The sequence below is a fragment of the Tupaia chinensis genome, unplaced genomic scaffold (genome assembly GCF_000334495.1).
Source record: "Tupaia chinensis unplaced genomic scaffold, TupChi_1.0 Scaffold145652_1, whole genome shotgun sequence".
In the NCBI taxonomy this organism is placed as follows: domain Eukaryota; kingdom Metazoa; phylum Chordata; class Mammalia; order Scandentia; family Tupaiidae; genus Tupaia; species Tupaia belangeri.
Window position 1 is genome coordinate 2,284,991 of NW_006205509.1, and position 18,308 is coordinate 2,303,298.

Genomic DNA, 18,308 nt, shown 5'->3' on the forward strand with positions numbered 1-18,308 from the left:
GAGTGCCGCCGGAGACGACCCCCCACAAGGCTTGGGGCCCCGCCCCGGTAGCGCCCCGAAAGTCTGCGCATGCGTGGGCCAGACGGGGCTAGAACCTGGCTCGAGGTGTTACGCATGCGCCAAAGTGGCATTTAGAGGAGGGGTGAGAATTGACCTGGGAGTTGGTCCCCCTTCCCCGCCGCCAGCCTGTGGGGGTTAAACCTAGGCTACGAGAGCGTCGGGGTTCACTTGGTTCTTTGAATTGCAGAGCTGATTTCACCACTACTCCTATCCCGAGCCCCTGAGACAGACCTGGATCGGTCCCCCTCCTTGAGTGTGCACTTAGCGGGGGATGGAGGAGCGGAGGGCTGAGGAAAGAAGGGTTCTCAGACCTTCTTTAGCCTGCCAGTGGGATCAGGCCCCTTCGCTTCTTGACACTGGTGTCAAGATAACCTTCAGGTGTCAAAATAACTAGGATCCTGCGGAGCAGCACGACATGGTGCACCTGGGGCAGAATCAGGACACCGTGCTATTAGACACTTTGGTCAGAATCTGAGGGACCGGCAAATGGAGTGTCCCAGATAGTCCAGTGCCTGAGGTCTCAGCAGTTAGGAGTGTCTCCATCCCCAGAGCAGCTGATACGCAGTTCCCAAACTGCGTTTTTGATATTGCTCCCACAACATATCACCTACTAAGTCATAATTAAATGCAAATGGAAAGGAACAACAAACGAATCAGAGGGACTGGTTGGCACAGAGGGACTGGTTGGCGTTTTCTGTCCCTTTGCTTTTGCCTGTTTTGCCTTGGGAGGGGAAGGGTGAGGCTGCTGCACTCAGAGACAGCAGAGGAGGAGCCAGAGCCAAGAATCCCTTATCAGGTGCTAGGTTATAGTCTGGCTCTTAACCTAGGAGTAAATAGAATTAGAGGTCTGTGAACCTCCTGAAATAATAGGTGTTCATACATTTCGGTGGAATCTGTAACTTTCGTTATTTTCACTGACCTTCATAGGGCTACTGGTTTCTAAGGATAATAATTGTCAGAGTAGAGCCTTGTGCTTCTTCCCCTTCTTTGTATCTTCCCTAATTTATGGGACTCTGGGGGACCTGTGCCAGTGTCGGAGATCAGGCTGGTGAGTTGCAGACCTGAGCCTCAGGGACTCTCATCTCTCCTTCGCAGAATCTCCTCTCAGCCTCTAAGCTTACCTGGTCTGAATCCTTGGATGAGCCTGTGGGACCCTTCCTTCTAGCCCTGTGGTCTGGAACCAGTGGCTCTGGGACTATAAGAGGATGGACAAAGGTAGTATGAGGCCGGGCCAACCCCTCCAGTGCTTGAGTGCCAAGCATCTACTGACTCCACCCCGTGCCTGGTGCATGCATGTGCCTTTCAGTCCTGGCTGAGCATTGCCACCTCCCCCTGGGCCAACACCACCCATGTACCCCTTGTCAGAGCCACAATTGTCTGACTTGTGTTGAGCTGATGCCCTTTGGCATGGCTGCATTTTGATGGCAGAGGGCACAGTTATGCCCAGAGCTGGGTGTGTCAGCATCACCAGTCTGACCTGAGCCCCTTGTGCTACACGATGTGACAACACCTGGAAGACCACCCAGCATGCAAGGTCTGGGCCAGATCTGAGCTCAGATGTATCTGGATAGCCAAGGAACTCTCCCCTTAAAACCTGAAGTGTCAGGGAACCAGCAGTTAGCATAATGGCTATGTCGCTGGACTCCCACATAGTTGACCACGGTTCGAGTTCCGGACCCGATGGCTTAAACTCATGCCGGGTGCATGTGCGTGCGTGCCCAAGATCCCGAGAGGAGAATGGAGGAGAAGGGATTGCGGTGTGACCATCCCCCTGGGGGGTGATTTCTCGCTTTCTGTCTCTATGTCTCTCTCTGTCTGTCTGGCGAGCGCACGCACCCTATAACGAAAATCTCTCTCAAAACAAAACAAAACAAACCCTCAAGTGTCAGAAGGCAGGAGAGGAGCCCGGAGGGCTGGCAGGAGAAGAGGAGGCAGCAGAAGGGTCCCATGTGTAGAAGCTGTAGGCCTTGCTTGGCACTTAGGAGGTCCAAGTTCACCATTTCTTGCTTTCTAGATTCTCAGGGGCTGCTAGATTCATCCCTGATGGCATCGGGCACTGCCAGCCGCTCAGAGGACGAGGAGTCGCTGGCAGGGCAGAAGCGAGCCTCCTCCCAGGCCTTAGGCACCATCCCTAAGCGGAGAAGCTCTTCCAGGTAGTAAGGGTTTGGAGGGCCAAGGACTGGGAATGGAAGAAATGTCTGTGGCCTTAGGTGCTACATGTGTTCACCTCGGTTGGGAATGGCCACCGGAGTCCCTTTAGGATAGAACCTTGTACTTTTGCTGTCCTTACCAAATCTCTCCTGGTGGGACGGGGGCAGGGGAGTGGATTGTAGGTCTTGGAGTGATTTTTGTGGCATATTCCCTGTCATCTCAGAGGGCTGGAGTACAGCAGCCCTGAGCCCAGCTCTGGTGTAAAGTGAAAGCTGCCAGAGCAGTGGGCACCCTGCGGGGAGCCTGATCTGTTCTATTGAGTGTGTGTGAATGGTCACTGGGGAGGGGAAAGTAGTGCTCACTGGGCAGGACTGTCCGCAGGTTCATCAAGAGGAAGAAATTTGATGATGAGCTGGTGGAGAGCAGCCTGGCCAAGTCCTCTACTCGGGCGAAGGGGGCCAGTGGGGTGGAACCAGGGCGCTGTTCGGGAAGTGAACCCTCCTCCAGTGAGAAGAAGAAGGTGAGGGATCAGGAGATGCCAGGGGTAGGGGCAGCACCAGATTTCTTGTTTCCCAGTAGTCCTGCAGAGGAGGCTTGTGAGAGGACCAAGGTGCCCTAGCACCAAGCTCAGATGCCTCCCTCCTGGGAGCCCATCTCTCCCTATTCCCCCTTTCTTGCTGCACCACCACCACCCCACCCCACCCCCCGCCCTGCCAGTGCATCCTGTATCACATTCCATGTGGGAGGCATGGAGCGTGTATCTATTCTGGGAGCAGACAGCCTGTTCCCAGCATTGCAGGGTGTAAAAATAACCCCCAGGTGGTATTGCTGTGGCCCCAGACAGTGCACCAGCAAGTGTTTTCCTGGTGTCCTCCCCACCCACCATCTACTCTGGGGTTGGGGGTGCACCAGCATAGAAAAGACCCCATATGGTCAAGGCCTCTGTAGCAGTAATGTGGCGAGGGCGGGGTAGGTATTAGAAAGCTGAGCTCCTTGCTAATGCTTCCTGTTGTGGGCTGGGGCTAGGGCTGCCACAGAGTGTGTAAAGTGCCAGGCCTGAAGCCCAAGCTGCTGACTTTGGGCTCACTCTGTTCCTGTCCTCTGCCCAGGTGTCCAAAGCCCCCAGCACTCCCGTACCACCTAGCCCAGCCCCAGCCCCTGGACTCACCAAGCGTGTGAAGAAGAGCAAACAGCCTCTTCAGGTGACCAAGGATCTGGGCCGCTGGAAGCCTGCGGATGACCTCCTGCTCATCAATGCTGTGTTGCAGGTAGTGCTTTTCCCACCACAGGCTTACTGCCTCCCCTATCCCCAGTCTCCGATTCCTAGTCCACAGACCGGCCTATCAGGGCCCCAAGGGTGGCAGGGAAGGTTCCTCTCAGCTCTGAGGCTAAAACAAACCCTTCTGGGACCTTATAGACCAACGACCTGACATCTGTCCACCTGGGTGTGAAGTTCAGCTGCCGCTTTACTCTTCGGGAAGTCCAGGAGCGCTGGTACGCCTTGCTCTACGATCCTGTCATCTCCAAGTGAGTGAAGCTGCCTCCAGTGGAGAGGTACTGGGGACACCAGAATTTGGCTCCTGGAGCAGAGAATTGTGTAGGGCTCAAGAGATGGGCCTGGGAGGCAGGCCTCTAGGGCCTTGCATCCTCTGGGATGGTACTAAGACCTGTCAGTTTTCATAGGGAAGCTGCTTCCTACCTCCAACCCTGCTAGTCCTGGCTTGATGCCAGAAGCAAGAGAGTCTGAACGCAGAGGAAGTAGCATGAGAGAAAACACCCCAGCAGGTGCCAGGAGCCTTGCTTCCACTATGTGCATTGTGTCTCTGAGCAGGGCTCCTCCTAGCCTTTCCACACTGACCTCCCAGAAGTTTCTTTCGTATGTGGATGAGGATGGATCAGAAGAATACCAAGGCCTCTTTTGGCTCCAACAGCCAGGGTTCCAAGTAAACCTGTGCGCGCACACAGTGCATCTCCTCCTGAGCTTCTTAGTGTAATGTCTTCAGAGCTTGGTTGGATGCTTAACAGCATCTTACTCTGTTGATTGTTTAATTGTCAGAAGACACATGCGGTCACCAGAGAAAAAGAAAGAAAATACACCCCAAGATGGGGCGTGGTCACACTGCAGTCCCTTTTCTTTCCTTTCTCCATCCCGTCAGGATTTTGGGCATGCACGCACATGCACTTGGTATATTTTTCAAGCCACCGGGGCTGGCATTTGCACCAGGGTCAGCCATGAGAGATGTAGTTCCCTGTACACACTGTTTAACCTCTGTGCTTCAGGATTGACCCCTTACTGTCTTCTCCACACTCCCTGGCACCACTTAAGCTATAGCCACAGTCTTGATACACCAGGAAACGGGCCAGGCTTAGCTTGGGAAGGAAGTTGTGGACCGTGGTTAGCAGTGGCAGCTTTGGCCAAATAAGGAGGAAGGGTTGGGAGGGAGCAGCCACTGGTCTAAGACCTGCCTTAAGACTGAGCCTTTAGGGGACATTGGTGCCTCAGTTCTAGAGTGCCTTTTCATTTCATTTGATGCCTGTGAAGCCCAGGTGCTAAGCCTTGGCCTTTTCATGTTCAGGGCCTGACCTCTAGGTGACCTCTAGGTTTTAGATCTCAAAGATGGTTTGGGGGGAAGGTTGCTTGATGCCCACCCTTCACCTGTGCCTTCTGTCTCTTCCCATGCCCAGGTTGGCCTGCCAGGCCATGAGGCAGCTGCACCCAGAGGCCATTGCAGCCATCCAGAGCAAGGCCCTGTTTAGCAAGGCTGAGGAGCAGCTACTGAGCAAAGTGGGATCGGTAAGGCTGAGGGCTGGGAAGGTTGAGGAACAGGTGAACGTTAGACCGTCTGACAAAACAATTGATGTGAGGAACTCCCGGCCCCGTGCCACACTATACCCACTGTCTGGACATGCATCTGCAGGGGTCTTTGTGACAGGGTCTTCAGGAGAAGCCAAGCCTGGTTCCCTGGGCAACTATCGCCTCTTCCAACTCTTCGGGGCTGGGGCGGTGGTGGATCTGGGCCAGGGGTCAAGGATGGCAGGGCAGAGGGGAGAGAGAAAATCCAACTGCTTGCCCTCTAGGCCAGTCAGCCCACCTTGGAGACCTTCCAGGACCTGCTACACAGACACCCTGATGCCTTCTACCTGGCCCGTACTGCCAAGGCGCTGCAGGCCCACTGGCAGCTCATGAAGCAATATTATCTGCTGGAGGACCAGACAGGTAACGCCCCAGGGGCTGGCAGAACGGATGCACAGGCATGTGGAGTGCTTTGGGTACAGCTGCCCTGCAGCGCCCTATAACTGATTCCTCGGTAGTCCCCAGTGTCTTGTTTGCCTCACTTTGCAACCAAACATCTTCCTTCCAGAGGGAGAGAAGGTAGCTAGAATGGTCTTCAGCTTCGTGGTAGGGGTAGCCAGCATTGCCCAGAGCCAGAGGCAGAAGTCATATAGCAGCATTGTCTGCCACTTGTTTGTATTTTGGGGTTTTTTTTCCTGACGTATTTTACCGTCACATAAATAATACATTAATGTTTTCAAATACGGGTAACATTCAGACATAAACATGGCCCCCACACTACTCACTTTTCCCTTTGTTCCTGCCCTACAGATGACCACTGTACGCTTTCTCTCCTCTACCTCTCTCCACTCCTCCTCCCTCCTCTCCTCTTCCCATCAGGAAGGCGTCAGGCTGCCCTCAGGCCACTCAGAAATCCCCAGTGGGACTCTGCACCCAGTCGGTCTGTCTTTCCTCTTCCCCAAGGGCCAGAATGCTCTGTTTCCTCTCTCCCTTCATCAACGAAACTCTCATTCTCCTGGTGACAGGTATTGGGAGAGCAGTCCATCCAGCCACAAGAACTCTTGAGTGAGGCCTGTGGTTCGGGCTGCATTTGCTCCGTAGGAGGAGCGCGCCCTTCCCAAACGTTACTGCCATTGTCCACGGCGGAGCTTTCCATACTGTTCTGAAAGTGAAGCTTCGGCTGTGCCCTTCACTGTTACGGAGTCCTGCAGCTTCTGGTTAGGAAAAGCTATTCCTACGGGAGCATTCAGAAAACCTGCTTATCAGAGAGAGGCCCATCTTTCCTTCCTCTGGACGTCTGATTTGGGGGGGCAGGGAGTGGCTTTCTGCATTCCAAAACTGCTGCTTCCCCAGACTCCAATGTCACTGAATTCCCACAGGGAGAACAAACACCAGATAAGGTTTATTTTTAATGCTAAAGCTAACTCCTTTGTCACTATTTTAGAAGTTATTTTGTGTAAATTCCCTTGTTAGCAGAAGCCTTTACTGTAAAGGTTTACTTTGTCTTTTGGTTTCTCCCTTGCCGTTTATTGCTGGGAGTCCCTAGGACCTGGTGGTGTGTACTGTCCAGACTTCAGGCCAGTTGATGGAATTTCAGGCAGCTTGGTAGGGCAGGCGCCTGATGGGATGACTGTCCCAATCTCCTGTCCCCTCTGACATTAGAGGGTGGATGAAAAGGAGCACCCTAACTTCCCAGGCTGCCAGCTGCAGGGCTGCCAGCTGCTGTAGGTACACTGTAGTCCTGGGTGTTGCCAGGACCAAAGGCAGGCGTTCTTAGTTCTGTTTTGTTTTTCTTTTTCTTTTGTTTGTTGGCACTAATCTCTTTGCATTTTGGCCAGGGGAAAAAAATTTTTAAATTCCATGGAGCAGTTTTTAGCCTGAACTTATGTATGGGCTCTGATGTTAATTATCCTATCGAAAAAGGAAAACTAATTTCATGACCCATTAGCAGGTCAAGACCCACATATTAAAAAACGTATTAAGGTGGAGCCACTTTCCACTGCTCCTACTTTCTAAATAGCCTAGACTGGCGTGTAGCTCTCAGCCCCTCATGGACGTGGTGGCAGGCGCTGGGAGCGGGTGGTGTGCTGGAAGGAGGGGTTCGGATCTGGAATCAGGAGAGCAGAACGTTTTGCCTGCTCCCTGGATCTGTTTTTGTCTAGAGTGGAGTTAATAGTGGTGCCTTCCCACTTACTTCAAGGCTGTGTATCCAGCAGCCCTTCGCAGTGAAACGCCCATAGAAAAGGTCAGTTTTAATTTCTGTCCTTTTCTAGAACCACTTCTGCCCTCAGCTGAGCCAGGGTGCTCCATGTCAGATGAGGGCAGTCTGATCTCCTATGCCCTCCTCCTGTAGCCCTCCACCTGTCATGTTCTCCTGTTTGTCCACTCTGCAGCTTGTGCCCACGTGGGGCCCTCGTTGCTCACCCTTCTGTTGTCTGTTCAGTGCAGCCGCTGCCCAAGGGGGACCAGGTGCTGAACTTCTCCGATGCAGAAGACCTGATTGATGACAGTAAGCTCAAGTGAGTGGCCAAAGCCAAGGCAGGGGTGGGGAGAGCCGAGTCTCCCCTCCGGTGGAGCACCCCTGAGCCAACTCTGTCTTCCACTCCAGATTAGCTGTTGGTACTTGGTCTCCCCTCCCCTCCCTTTCCCTCCCCTTCCCTTCCCTGGGGCCCTCTCAGGCTCATTGCCTTACCTGCCTTACCTTTATCCCCTTCTAGGCCACTTGGCTAAAGGGGCTCAGGGACACTCGAATGAGTCAAGTGCAGGTGGGCTGAAAGTTCTTCCTCTCTTCTTGTTCCTCAGGGACATGCGGGATGAGGTTCTGGAACATGGTAAGTGTGCCCTAGTGGGGACAGGGAGGGGTGGAGTGGGCAGGAGAGGACCAGCACAAAGTGCCTCCTTACCACCCTGCCTCACCCCAGAGCTGACAGTGGCTGACCGGCGCCAGAAGCGAGAGATTCGGCAGCTGGAGCAGGAGCTGCATAAGTGGCAGGTGCTGGTGGACAGCATCACGGGTGAGGAGGCCGGGGACGGGAGGCACTCTTGGCAGCATCCTTTTCCCAACCCCTCCCCTAGCCCCCGGTGTTGCCCAGCCAGGCACACCCTCACACCCGCCTTTCCCAGCCCTTGCCCTGGTTCCCTGCGTTCCACTCCTGACCCAGCTGTTCCCCTAGGCATGAGCTCTCCAGACTTCGACAACCAGACGCTGGCTGTGCTGCGGGGCCGCATGGTGCGGTACCTGATGCGCTCACGAGAGGTGAGGCAGGCCCCCTGCACCCACCCTTCCCAGGCAGCTGCCCCTCTGTCACCGTGCTGTCTCTGATTTCTCATCTTCCCCTGGCCTGCGTGGACCCTGTCCCCCACTCTTCAGGTCCCAGCCCTCACCTGCTCCATTTCCCCAGATCACCCTGGGCAGAGCAACCAAGGATAATCAGATCGATGTGGACCTGTCTCTGGAGGGTCCAGCCTGGAAGATCTCCCGGAAGCAAGGTACCCCACACCTCCACCTCATCAGGAAGGAGCATGAGGGTGTCCCTCCCAGCCCCTCACTGCCCTTCCCAGCCCCAGGGCTTGGTGTCTCTGGGCATACTCAGCCAGCTGAGGCAGGGGTGCAGGAGGCAGCATTCCAGGGTCTCTAGCTGGCAGCCCTGAGTGCCTCGGCACCTGTCCCAGGAAGCACAGGTAGTCCACAGAGGCTAGTGGCTGCCTTACGGGCCTTCTCCAGCCCGTCCTTGTCCACTGTGCTTCCTCAGGTGTCATCAAGTTGAAGAACAATGGTGATTTCTTCATTGCTAATGAGGGCCGGAGGCCCATCTACATCGACGGGCGGCCTGTGCTGTGTGGCTCCAAGTGGCGCCTCAGCAACAACTCTGTGGTGGAGGTGAGCCGGAGGGGAGGTAGGAAGACCAGCGTGAGACCTGGGTGTGTAGAGCCGGTACATGGGCTGGCCCATCCCACCTCTGAGCCACTTTGCCCTTCCACCCAGATCGCCAGCCTGCGATTCGTCTTCCTCATCAACCAGGACCTCATCGCCCTCATCCGGGCCGAGGCTGCCAAGATCACAGCGCAGTGAGGAGTGGGAGTAGGACCGCTGCACTCTCTCTGGCCTCAGCTCCTCCTGAACCGAGAACTCGGGCTCCTGGAGGAACCTGCCCAGAGCAGGCAGTAGGAGGCCCAGTGCTGGCTCCTGGATTTGAGCCTTTGAAGAAGGCTGGGCTGGGCCATTGGGAAGCTGGGAGAGGCTGGGACCCCTGGGCTTCCCATAGCAGAGCAGAGCCCCCTCCTCCTCCTCTCTGCAAACTGTCCCCTGCCCCATGTTGCCACCTTCACTCCTGTGTCTCCAGCTGATTAGCTCCAGACTTTTCCTTTATTGTTTTTCTTTTGTAAATAAAAAGCACTGAGTTCCAAAGTAATTTATTTTTAAAATTTTTTTTAATATAAAAAATGTGGAGATGGGTAGAGGCTGGGGCACATGCAAGGGATGGCAGAGCCCATCCTTGTCCTCAGGCCTCTCCCCAGCCTGCAAGGGAGACAGGAGGTCAGAGGAGTCGGCCAAGGAGGGACCCTGGAATAGGGGCCAGCCGAGGCTCTTGCCCACTCTCTGTGAGAGTCTGGGCCAGGCCCCCTTTGCTGACAGGCTCCTGCCCTGAGCAGTGAGGAGTCCGGGGTGGCTGCCGCCCTCCTCCACCCTGAGGTCGAGCGGAGCAGCAGATAGATGGCAGCATGTCTGGCAACACTGAGTGCCGGGGCTGGCGGTCAGACCCCTGTGCCTTCCTCCTGGGTCCACTGGACCGTGCCAGAGCCGTGGCAGCCAATAAGCACCATCTCTAGGCTGTGGGGGTCCCAGGGCAAGGCCAGGCCCCCTGACCCTGGTGGAGGTTCTCCGGTGCTGGTAGCCTCAGCCTGGCTCATGGGCTCTGGGGGCCCAGTCCTAGCCCCTTCTTCAGAAGGAGGAGGTGAGGCTGGGGTGCTATGCTCAGAGCAGAGTTCTCCTGAGCCAGGGGGCTCCGAGTCTGAGGTGGAGGTCCAGAAAGCTGCAGCTCGAGGCCAAGGGGAACTCTGAGATGCCGGGGGGCCCCAAGGCCAGGGTGCCATGAGAGGAGGGGGTCCTGGACGAGGGTGGGGCCAGGTCCCACTCAAGGCAGAGCCAGCTGGGGGCTGCAGGCAGTAGGAGGATGCCCCAGTGTCCACACACAGAGGCTGCAGGAGCCCAGAGGCGCTGGCTGGACACGGCCCCTCTCCTGACGCCTGAGGGCACGGGCCCTCACTGTGGGGCGCCAGAACCAGCTGCACAGCCTGGCGAAGTGACTGCAGTCCCTCCCGCATCTGCAACACCTGCTCGGACAGCTCCGTCACCTTTGAAGAGAGGCGAGGTCAGAGGGGTCAGCCGCCGCACGCAGCAGTGCCTCGCCCCTCCTTGCCTCCACCCTGCCCCTCACCCACCGCCTGCCGGAGCTTGTCCAGTGTGTCTGTGTTCCTTGCCTCGCTGGGCCCCACGGGGACGGTGAGCAGGCCACTCTCTGGAAGTAGGAGGGGGTTATCAGTCGGGACTAGCAAGAGGAGACAGTTTGGGGTCCAGACCTGACCAGCTGCAACAGACCACAGTGACCTGCAGGACCTGGCTCCAACAACCGTCACTTCTAGCCTGGTCCGAAGATGTCAGGTTTGCCTAAACTGCCAGAGGCAAGGAAAAGACCTCCTAGCAGCCCTCGGCCTTCCTGCCCAGCACGCTCTTCGCCCTCAGGTAGTTGCTCTTTGCGCCTGTCCTTTGCTCTGTCCTAGGGAAATGGACATTCCTGGGATTGCATTACCTTGTCCACTTCCCAGGGCTCGGGCCTGGAGCCACTTTCAACTCTGGTTCCCAGCGCACCCCCACCACGAGACAGGCGTGCTAAAGGTTTTAGTGACATCTCCTAACTTGGATCCCAGCAACCCGTTTCACAGAACACCGGGGTCAGAGAAGCCAAGTTCACACTGCTAGAAGGCTGTGAACTCAGTTCCCAGCGTCACCTAACACCATGGTGTTGGTCTTAACCCCCAAACACCCCTGCCCAAATGGCGCAGAGGTGTGAGAGCAAGAGAGTCTCCAGGCAGTCTATCCCCTGCTAGCTTTTCTGCCACGGCAGCTCAGGCTGCAGGTCTTGAGATTCCCAGGCCAGAGGCAGCCCGCCAACCTACTCCATCCCTGGGCCCCAGTACCTGGTCCTGGGGAGGGGCTGCTGCTACATTCGGGGCCAGGCTGTCCCACACGGAAAGAGAACTTGGGTTGGTCAGAGCCACAGCCATCCTCAATGCCATCTACCACCCTGTGGACACAGGTGCCGTCAATAAATTAGCAGCAGCCCTGTGCTGTTACACAGCCAAGACACGCTCCAGCACACAGGCCGCAGGAGCCCGGAGCTGGCTGGGAGTCCTGGGGGAAAGAGAAAGCTAGCACGTGGTCCTTTCCCCCGGGAGCTTGCAGCTAGCTGAGGAGCAAGGCTTGAGCAATACAGAACAGCAAGAGATCGGAGGAGGGTATGCCTGCATCAAACAGGGACAGGACAGCAGGAGGATGGAGAAGTCAAGAAAGGCATCCTGGAAGAGGCAGATTTGAACCATAAGGCTGAGAAGAGTTAAGATGAAGGATGTGCGTCTTGGGCCAGGGCGTGTTCTTGGCTGGGGCCTCAGCCTTATCTCCATGAACCCACTCACCTAGGACTCAGATCTGGGGGCACGTTCCATGTCATAGGAGGCAGCCGCAGCCCCTCCAGGGTCCGTGGGTGAGCAGAGGGGCCAGTCTCGGCCTTCAGAGCCCCTGCCCTGCCTGGCCGTCCTCTGCCACCTAGACGTGGCCTGGGTGCAGTTCGACGTGGAGACAGCAGCTTGGCAGCTGATGAGGAGGAGGTGCAGCCAGGGGAGAGCAGGGGACTGGAGGGCTCATCAGCGGTGGCCGGCGAGGCTGTGGGGCCTGGCTCCCCGTCTGTCTCTTTCTCCTCCAAGGTGGACATAAGGGTGTTGTCACCACTCAGAGAGCTGGTATCCACCTGGGGACAGCGGGCAACAAGGAATCAACATGGATGGCCACTGCTGTGCCCCACAGCCCCCCACCTCAGGGCCGCCCCGCCCCCAGGCTGAGCTGGCTGTTAGTGTACCCGGTGTCTGTCAGCTCGGAGGGTGCCTGCTCTTCTGCTGCCACCACAAAGCCACCAAGCCCTGGAAGCAGTCACTGTCCCTCAAAATTCTAATGTAGACATCACCCCTCTACTTGGTCCCCCCAAAAATACAGTACTAAAAACTGTTTTGGAATTAGTGGCATAACCCAGAAAAATCCCAAAGTCCTCCGGAACAGCCCTGTTTCCCCATGAAACAGCAGCAGACACAGGACTGCTGATTAGAAGCAGCCTGGAGGGCTAGTCCCTGGCCATGCCCACCCCTGACTCCGGACAGCCACCCCTCCAGCCACGGCCTGCAGGCTTCTTGCCACTGCAGACTCGGCTTCCTTCACTTGGGACTTCACTCTGGACGGGGCCAGGCTGTCTAGGATGGGCTGAGGTGGTGGCTGAGCGCGGCTGGGCGGGGTTCTAATACAGTGTGTGCTGCAGAAGGGCAGGCGGAGTGCAGACCTTGTTCCATGTGTGGGGCAGTGTGTGTGTGGGGGGGCTTATGCATTGGGTCATGCCTCATGCAGCACTCCACTATCCCCAGCCTCTGCCGCCCCGCCAGCCCCTCACCTCTGCAGGACCTCCCCCAGCACCCAGGTTGTAGCTGAGCTCCCCTCGGAGGCCGCGACTGAAGCGCGGGGCAAACTCAGGGTACAAGGCGAGGCTCTCGTGCAGCCCGGCCAGCTGCAGACACTGCAGGACGCAGTAAGTCAGCCCCTTCACATCGGCATTGGCCTTTACCACCTGCTCCCGCTGGGGCAGCTCACAGCCAATCAGATCGCCCTTCCCTGGAGAGAGGAAGAGGGGCCAGTAAGCCATGACCGTCAGCCACTCGGAGAGGGGAAGTGGCCAGGAGGCTCTGAGCTTCTCCCCAGAGCTGAGCCGGGTCTTTTCTGCTGAGACCCCACAGTGAAACCTTCAGGCCAGGGCAGGGAGGTCTGGGCCAAGGCCTGACCTCTGCCGCCTGCCTCACCGGCTCCCCACTCTGAGTGAAACACTATGACCAGCCTCTCAAACACGCTCAGGGTCACAACCACCATGCAGAGTGCACAGGATTTTAGCTCGAAGGAGATGGAACAGTCACGGAGAGCAGGCTCACAGACGGGCTGCTGATTAGACCCACTGGGAAAGTGATCTGCTCACGGGAGGGAGGGAGAGCCACGCAACGCCCACCCCTTCCCCACTACATCCCAGTACCCACAAAGGCCCTACCAGCTGACTGTAACAGCCCCATGGATGGCTCTGAAGCCCTTCTATACAAGAGCTGCTGTGTTTAACTGAGTCTATGGCGTTCTCTCGGTCTTACCAGACGGTATCAAGAGAGGGTTTTCCCCAGCCAGGTTGAGACTGCCACCTGGCTGACAGCGATTGTAAGGTGGCATCAATTATGGTCTACAGCCCAATCTCAGAGGTGTTAAATTGTGGGGGGAGGGGAGATGGATGTCTTAAAGTCCCTAAAACAGAGTGCTGGCATCCTGAGGCATGGCGAGGATGGACCGAGTTCACGTAAGTGTTTGCTATGGAGACAGGAACATCAATTAATTTCCTTCCGACCAGCGTCCCCTAGAGATCATTCCCGACAGGGACAGGCATGTAATTTGGGCACGCAACCTCATGAGATTCTAAAGTGTCTCCTCCTTAAGGACAAAGATGGGGACCAATAGTTGGCATAGTGGTTGCATCGCCACATAGTCGACCATGGTTTGAGTCCAGACTCAGCGGCTTAAGCTCACGCCGGGCACGTGTGCGTGAGTGCCCAAAATCCCAAGAGGAGCCTGGAGGAGAAGGAATTGCATGGCCATCCCACTTGGGAGTTTTCTCGCTGTCTCTGTCTCTCTCTCTCTTTGGCGAACACATGTGCCCTATGGCAAAAAACCTCTCTTAAAAAAAAAAGGACAAAGGTGGATGGGCCCAGTCACAGTGACGCTAGCAGGAGGGCACTGCTACAAGATGCTGGGCCCACATGGGAGGCCAAGGTTTGGTTTTCCAGCCAGGCAGGTGTGTGGTCCTAGCTAACTGGGCAGGGAGGGAGGGAGAGCCATGCAACGCCCACCCCTTCCCCACTACATCCCAGTACCCACAAAGGCCCTACCAGCTGACTGTAACAGCCCCATGGATGGCTCTGAAGCCCTGGATGGCAGCTGGGACAGGAGGATCACAATGCTGTGAGACTCTGTCAGAAGTCCCTGTCTATTCCCCCCACTCCGTTTTTTTTAAATTGATGGATGGCTGCCTCATAATGCCTGCAGCACACACTGAGCCTACAGGTCTCTGAGCCTGAGCCTCTAGTCTGGAGACTCCTGCTCAGACCTAAGTGTAAAGCGCATCTCCGTTAAATCATGTTTTCTTGGTTTCGGGCCATTCTCCTGACTCTTTTTGAGAGCTGTTTGGATTTCGTGTGATCATCTGAGGAATGAGTTCTCTCCTCGTTCGTGTCATCTGGAGCAGGATAAGCATGTTTCTTATCTTCATCCAAGAGGTAAAATGAAAAAGAGAAACAGCAGAAGACCACAGACAGTCCCAGGGACCAGACACTGCCCTCTAGGCTGGCATCTCGGCCAGAAGCACGAGGCTCAGCTCATCAGATCCTTCCCTCCCTCGCGGTGGACTGTACACAGCCGAGCCAAAATCAGTTCAGAGATGCAGGCAGGGCCAGAACCACCACTGGCAAATACACAGCCAGCCTCGGCTATAGGAGCAGGCAGGATACACCTGGATGCTCAGCCCAGGAGGCAGGTGGGAAGACAGGAGTGAAGGCAAAGCAGAAAAGCAGTCATGATCCGGGCTGGGAACCAGACGTTCATTGAGGTCTCCAGAGCCTGAGCCAGTGGGGAAATGGTTTACCCAGCATGTATAGGTAGGGACAGGGGAAATCAAGGTGGCGTAAGTCCTGGTGCTGGTGACATTGTGGAGGTAAAGTCCCAAGGCACAGGCAGTAGCTGTTCCTGTGGCTCCGTCTGAATACTGAACAGTGACTGTGGCTATTTGGAGACCCGGTGCTTGGGGTCAGCAAAGAGACGCTCCGAGAGGACCTGAGCCAGCTCCCCGCAGCACTGTTTCCTGGGCTCCCGGCTGAAAACCATCTCTTTACTAATCCACTCAATGGTCTTGCTTTGCACTGACCACAATGCAATTGTCAAAATCTTCACGCCCTCTGAATCGCTCCAGTTTCCCTGATTTCTTGAGGATGGCTGGCATACTTGGGTGGCACAGCTTCATTTTCTCAGTCCTGGCATGAACTGCATCGAGGTCCAGAAGTCAGTCTCATGAAAGATGCAAAAGGAAAGCCATCAACAGCCTGTCACCTCTCTCAGGCTCCAAGACCCCCGATGGCATTCTCTTCCTGTTTCCTCTTAGGTCACCTTCCACAAGGGGCCAGGGTGGACATGCAGTAGCTGCTACAGCGTCTGGCAACACCACGCTGCCTTCCGGCTCTCTTCTTGCTTCTAGTCTTCATTGTGGATTGCAGGTTAGTGACAGACCTCAGCCCCTCGGGGCTACAACCAGCCCCGCAGGGGTACCAGTGCCTGGGCTGCTGAGAAGTCAGCTGTGCTCAGCAGAAGCTGGGTCACTGCCTCCTTCCATCTCATGTATGAGTCCCTTGGTTGCCCTAGAAGGAACTCTGGGATCACCTCGCTGTGGTCTGTGGTCACCGTGGAGAAGCCTACCACAGCTGTGAAGCCATGCTCTGCCTCAGTGGCTTTTCACTTACGTAGCTAGTGTTTCCCAGAGTGTTTGCATGTGCTTTCCTGAAGCCCCCGGTGCACACCCAGCCCTCCTCAAATTGGTCTCTTAATGCAGGTCTTGGTGCCCCATTCACACACCCAGGGCGCCTGGGAGCACTGTGCAAGAAGCACGAGGTTTAGGATTGGCCAGACTAAACTCTCCCAGCTGCCCAAGAACCTCTCAGACCCCAGGCTCATGCAATATGGGGGTCATAACTGTCCCTACCTGACTGGGTGTTGTGAGGTTTGAGCAAGACGGGGCTGGGGCGCCCTGTGATCAGCACTATTATGCCCTTCCACAACTGAAAACTTCATCCTCATCTACCAAGTCCTCCTCCTTACCTCCTTCTGCCAAGAAGGGAAGTATGCAGGCTGTAGAAATTGTTTTGTTTTGTTTTGCTTTTCCAGGGTTGAGTCTCCCAAGCCATTTGGAAGCTAGGCCCTGCTGTCACCCATAGGGCTCTGAGCCTGCTCTGTGACCTGGCCCAGCCAAGTAGCATCTCACCCTGCACAGCCCAGTGGCAGCGGGAAGCCCAGCACAAACAGCTCTCCCCCCTCCCCTTTTCAGCCCTGCCTGGACACCCTCCCTGCACTTTCATGCTCAACATTTGACTTCCTGGCTGGCAGAGGCACTCCTCCATCCCCTCAGATTGGCTGCTCTAGAGACTGGCCCTCCACAAGCTCCCAGGGGATGTGTTCCCCTTCATGTTGCCGCCTCCAGTCCCCTCCAGGGACTCCATCTCGCTGTGCTCCCCTGGTGTCCTTGTGTGCATCCCCTCTCTGGGTTTTCTGCAGGTTGGGGTATTCTCCCTCCACACCCCACCCACAAACCCCCAGCCCTCACTCCCATCTGCACAAACCTAGAATGGCGAGCACAGTGCCACCCTTGAGCACCTCCATGGAGCCGGAGCAGACGAAGTAGAGGGCCTGGAGCGCATCCCCTTGGTGGATGAGATACTCGCCAGGCGTGCAGAAGGCGGGCCGCAGGGCCAGGGACAGCGCCCGCAGGCAGCCTCGGCTCGCTGCCTCGAACAGGGGCAGCTGCAGGACCTCCTTGTGCAGATGCATGGCGATGTCTGCACGCAGCTCGTCCGGGAGGCTCTGCAGCAGCTGCGGGTGGGCAGGCGGGGAGGGTGGGGTGGCAGAAGTGGAGGCAGCCTCCAGCCAGTCCCCTTCCACCCTGGTGAGCCTCAGGAGCAAGGGGAGGCGGAAGGCCTGGAGGCCTCCCGCGCAGCATCACTCCGCACAGGGTACAGTCAGCGGGAAACTGTTCACTCCCGTGCTGTGTCCCCTCCCCCCAGGTTTGGACATCACTGAGTGCAGAGCCCCTAGACCTGTTGAAGCTGAGAGGGGCCTCAAGTCTTTTTGGCTGCCCTCTGTCCCCACCAAGGACCAGTCGTGGGAGACCAAGGCTCTGCATTCCTCGTCCTCCACCCCGTGACTGATTACTTTAGGGGAGTGCAAATCCCTTGAGGGAGCAAGGCTAGAAGGGCCAGCCCTGGGCCTGCCGCACCTCGGTGGTGTCGATGCCATTGTTCACAGCCCAGGTGGCCTGGAAGTACTCCAGCATGCGCTGCTTGAGGGGCTTGGGGATTCGGTGGATGCGGATGTAGTCACGCAGGTCGCGGGTGCGGCTGTGGTACAGAAAGCGGCGGGCGTACATGCGCTGGATGATGGCCGTCACGTTCCCAAACACCACCGCGTGCATCAGGGCTGGGGGAGGGTGGTGAGAGCGGGTCACTATAGGACCAGCCTGGCCTGGCCCGGCCTGATACCATGCTGGATATCCGTGCTCTTCCCCCTTCCATCCCCACACCCTTCCAGGCAAGACAGGCAGGCTTTGTGTGCACAGTCCCTTCCAGTCCCAGCCTGCTGGTCCACGGACCGCCTAAAGCAGCAGAACCGCAGGACCCTGGAGGAGGTGAGAAAGGAGGGGATGCCTGAAGCCAGAACCCAGGGGTAGGCCAGAAGACAGGCCCGCGGGTCAGGCCTCACCACCGATGAGCATGGTGCAGATGGAGAAGATCTTCTCGGTGTCCGTGTTGGCGGACACATTGCCGAAGCCCACGCTGGTGAGGCTGCTGAGCGCGAAGTACAGGGAGGTGATGTAGGCACTGCGCAGCGACGGGCCGCCCAGGAGCTCCAGCCCTGTCCCATTGGCCTCGTTGCCATTGCTGCAGTTGTCGCTCCGGCCAGAGCTGTTCCCTCCAGCTGGGCTCCGGCCCACCAGGTAGTAGGGGGTCTCCAGTCTGCGGGCCAGTTCCTGCAGCCAGCCTGGAGGGGGAGTGGGAGAGCAGGCGACTCACTGGCAGGGGGCAGGGGACATGCAGTAGCAGATCCATCCTCATGGCTATCTGCCACTTTCCCTCTTCTCTGCCAGCCCAGCCAGCATACTTAGGGACCCCTGCTACCCTCTGCATACAGGCCCATGAGGAA

The 18,308-nt window shown here is 56.8% G+C and overlaps 2 protein-coding genes across 3 annotated transcripts in view; one reads left to right on the forward strand and one right to left on the reverse strand.

Annotated features, from left to right (window-relative positions):
* The first annotated feature begins 1,137 nt into the window (after positions 1-1,137).
* Positions 1,138-9,417, forward strand: MCRS1 (microspherule protein 1). The gene is made up of 14 exons (XM_006168201.3): positions 1,138-1,275; positions 2,075-2,213; positions 2,593-2,731; positions 3,321-3,479; positions 3,629-3,738; positions 4,897-5,005; positions 5,290-5,428; positions 7,449-7,524; positions 7,808-7,836; positions 7,927-8,019; positions 8,179-8,261; positions 8,407-8,494; positions 8,758-8,885; positions 8,991-9,417. The coding sequence occupies exons 1-14, from the start codon at positions 1,266-1,268 to the stop codon at positions 9,075-9,077; spliced, it is 1,389 nt and encodes a 462-aa protein (XP_006168263.1). The 5' UTR covers positions 1,138-1,265; the 3' UTR covers positions 9,078-9,417.
* Positions 9,418-9,458: 41 nt separating this feature from the next.
* Positions 9,459-18,308, reverse strand: part of KCNH3 (potassium voltage-gated channel subfamily H member 3) — a 19,482-nt gene continuing 10,632 nt past the window's right edge. Inside the window, exons 10-17 of one of the 2 annotated variants that reach the window (XM_006168202.1) lie at positions 17,868-18,070; positions 17,386-17,585; positions 16,733-16,982; positions 12,718-12,935; positions 11,699-12,030; positions 11,204-11,310; positions 10,448-10,524; positions 9,459-10,360 (exon numbers count right to left, since the gene is read on the reverse strand). In XM_006168202.1, the coding sequence (XP_006168264.1) occupies positions 9,761-10,360; positions 10,448-10,524; positions 11,204-11,310; positions 11,699-12,030; positions 12,718-12,935; positions 16,733-16,982; positions 17,386-17,585; positions 17,868-18,070 (1,987 nt within the window). In that variant the 3' untranslated portion in view covers positions 9,459-9,760. The remainder of the gene's footprint in view (positions 10,361-10,447; positions 10,525-11,203; positions 11,311-11,698; positions 12,031-12,717; positions 12,936-16,732; positions 16,983-17,385; positions 17,586-17,867; positions 18,071-18,308) is intronic. The other variant, XM_006168203.1, reaches the window with a different exon arrangement.

Bases quoted from the DNA above. Each gene is read 5' to 3' on its own strand.
- MCRS1 (XM_006168201.3), top strand. The intron at 7,837-7,926 runs GTAAGTGTGCCC...GCCTCACCCCAG, and splicing joins GGATGAGGTTCTGGAACATG to AGCTGACAGTGGCTGACCGG. The intron at 8,020-8,178 runs GTGAGGAGGCCG...CTGTTCCCCTAG, and splicing joins GCTGGTGGACAGCATCACGG to GCATGAGCTCTCCAGACTTC.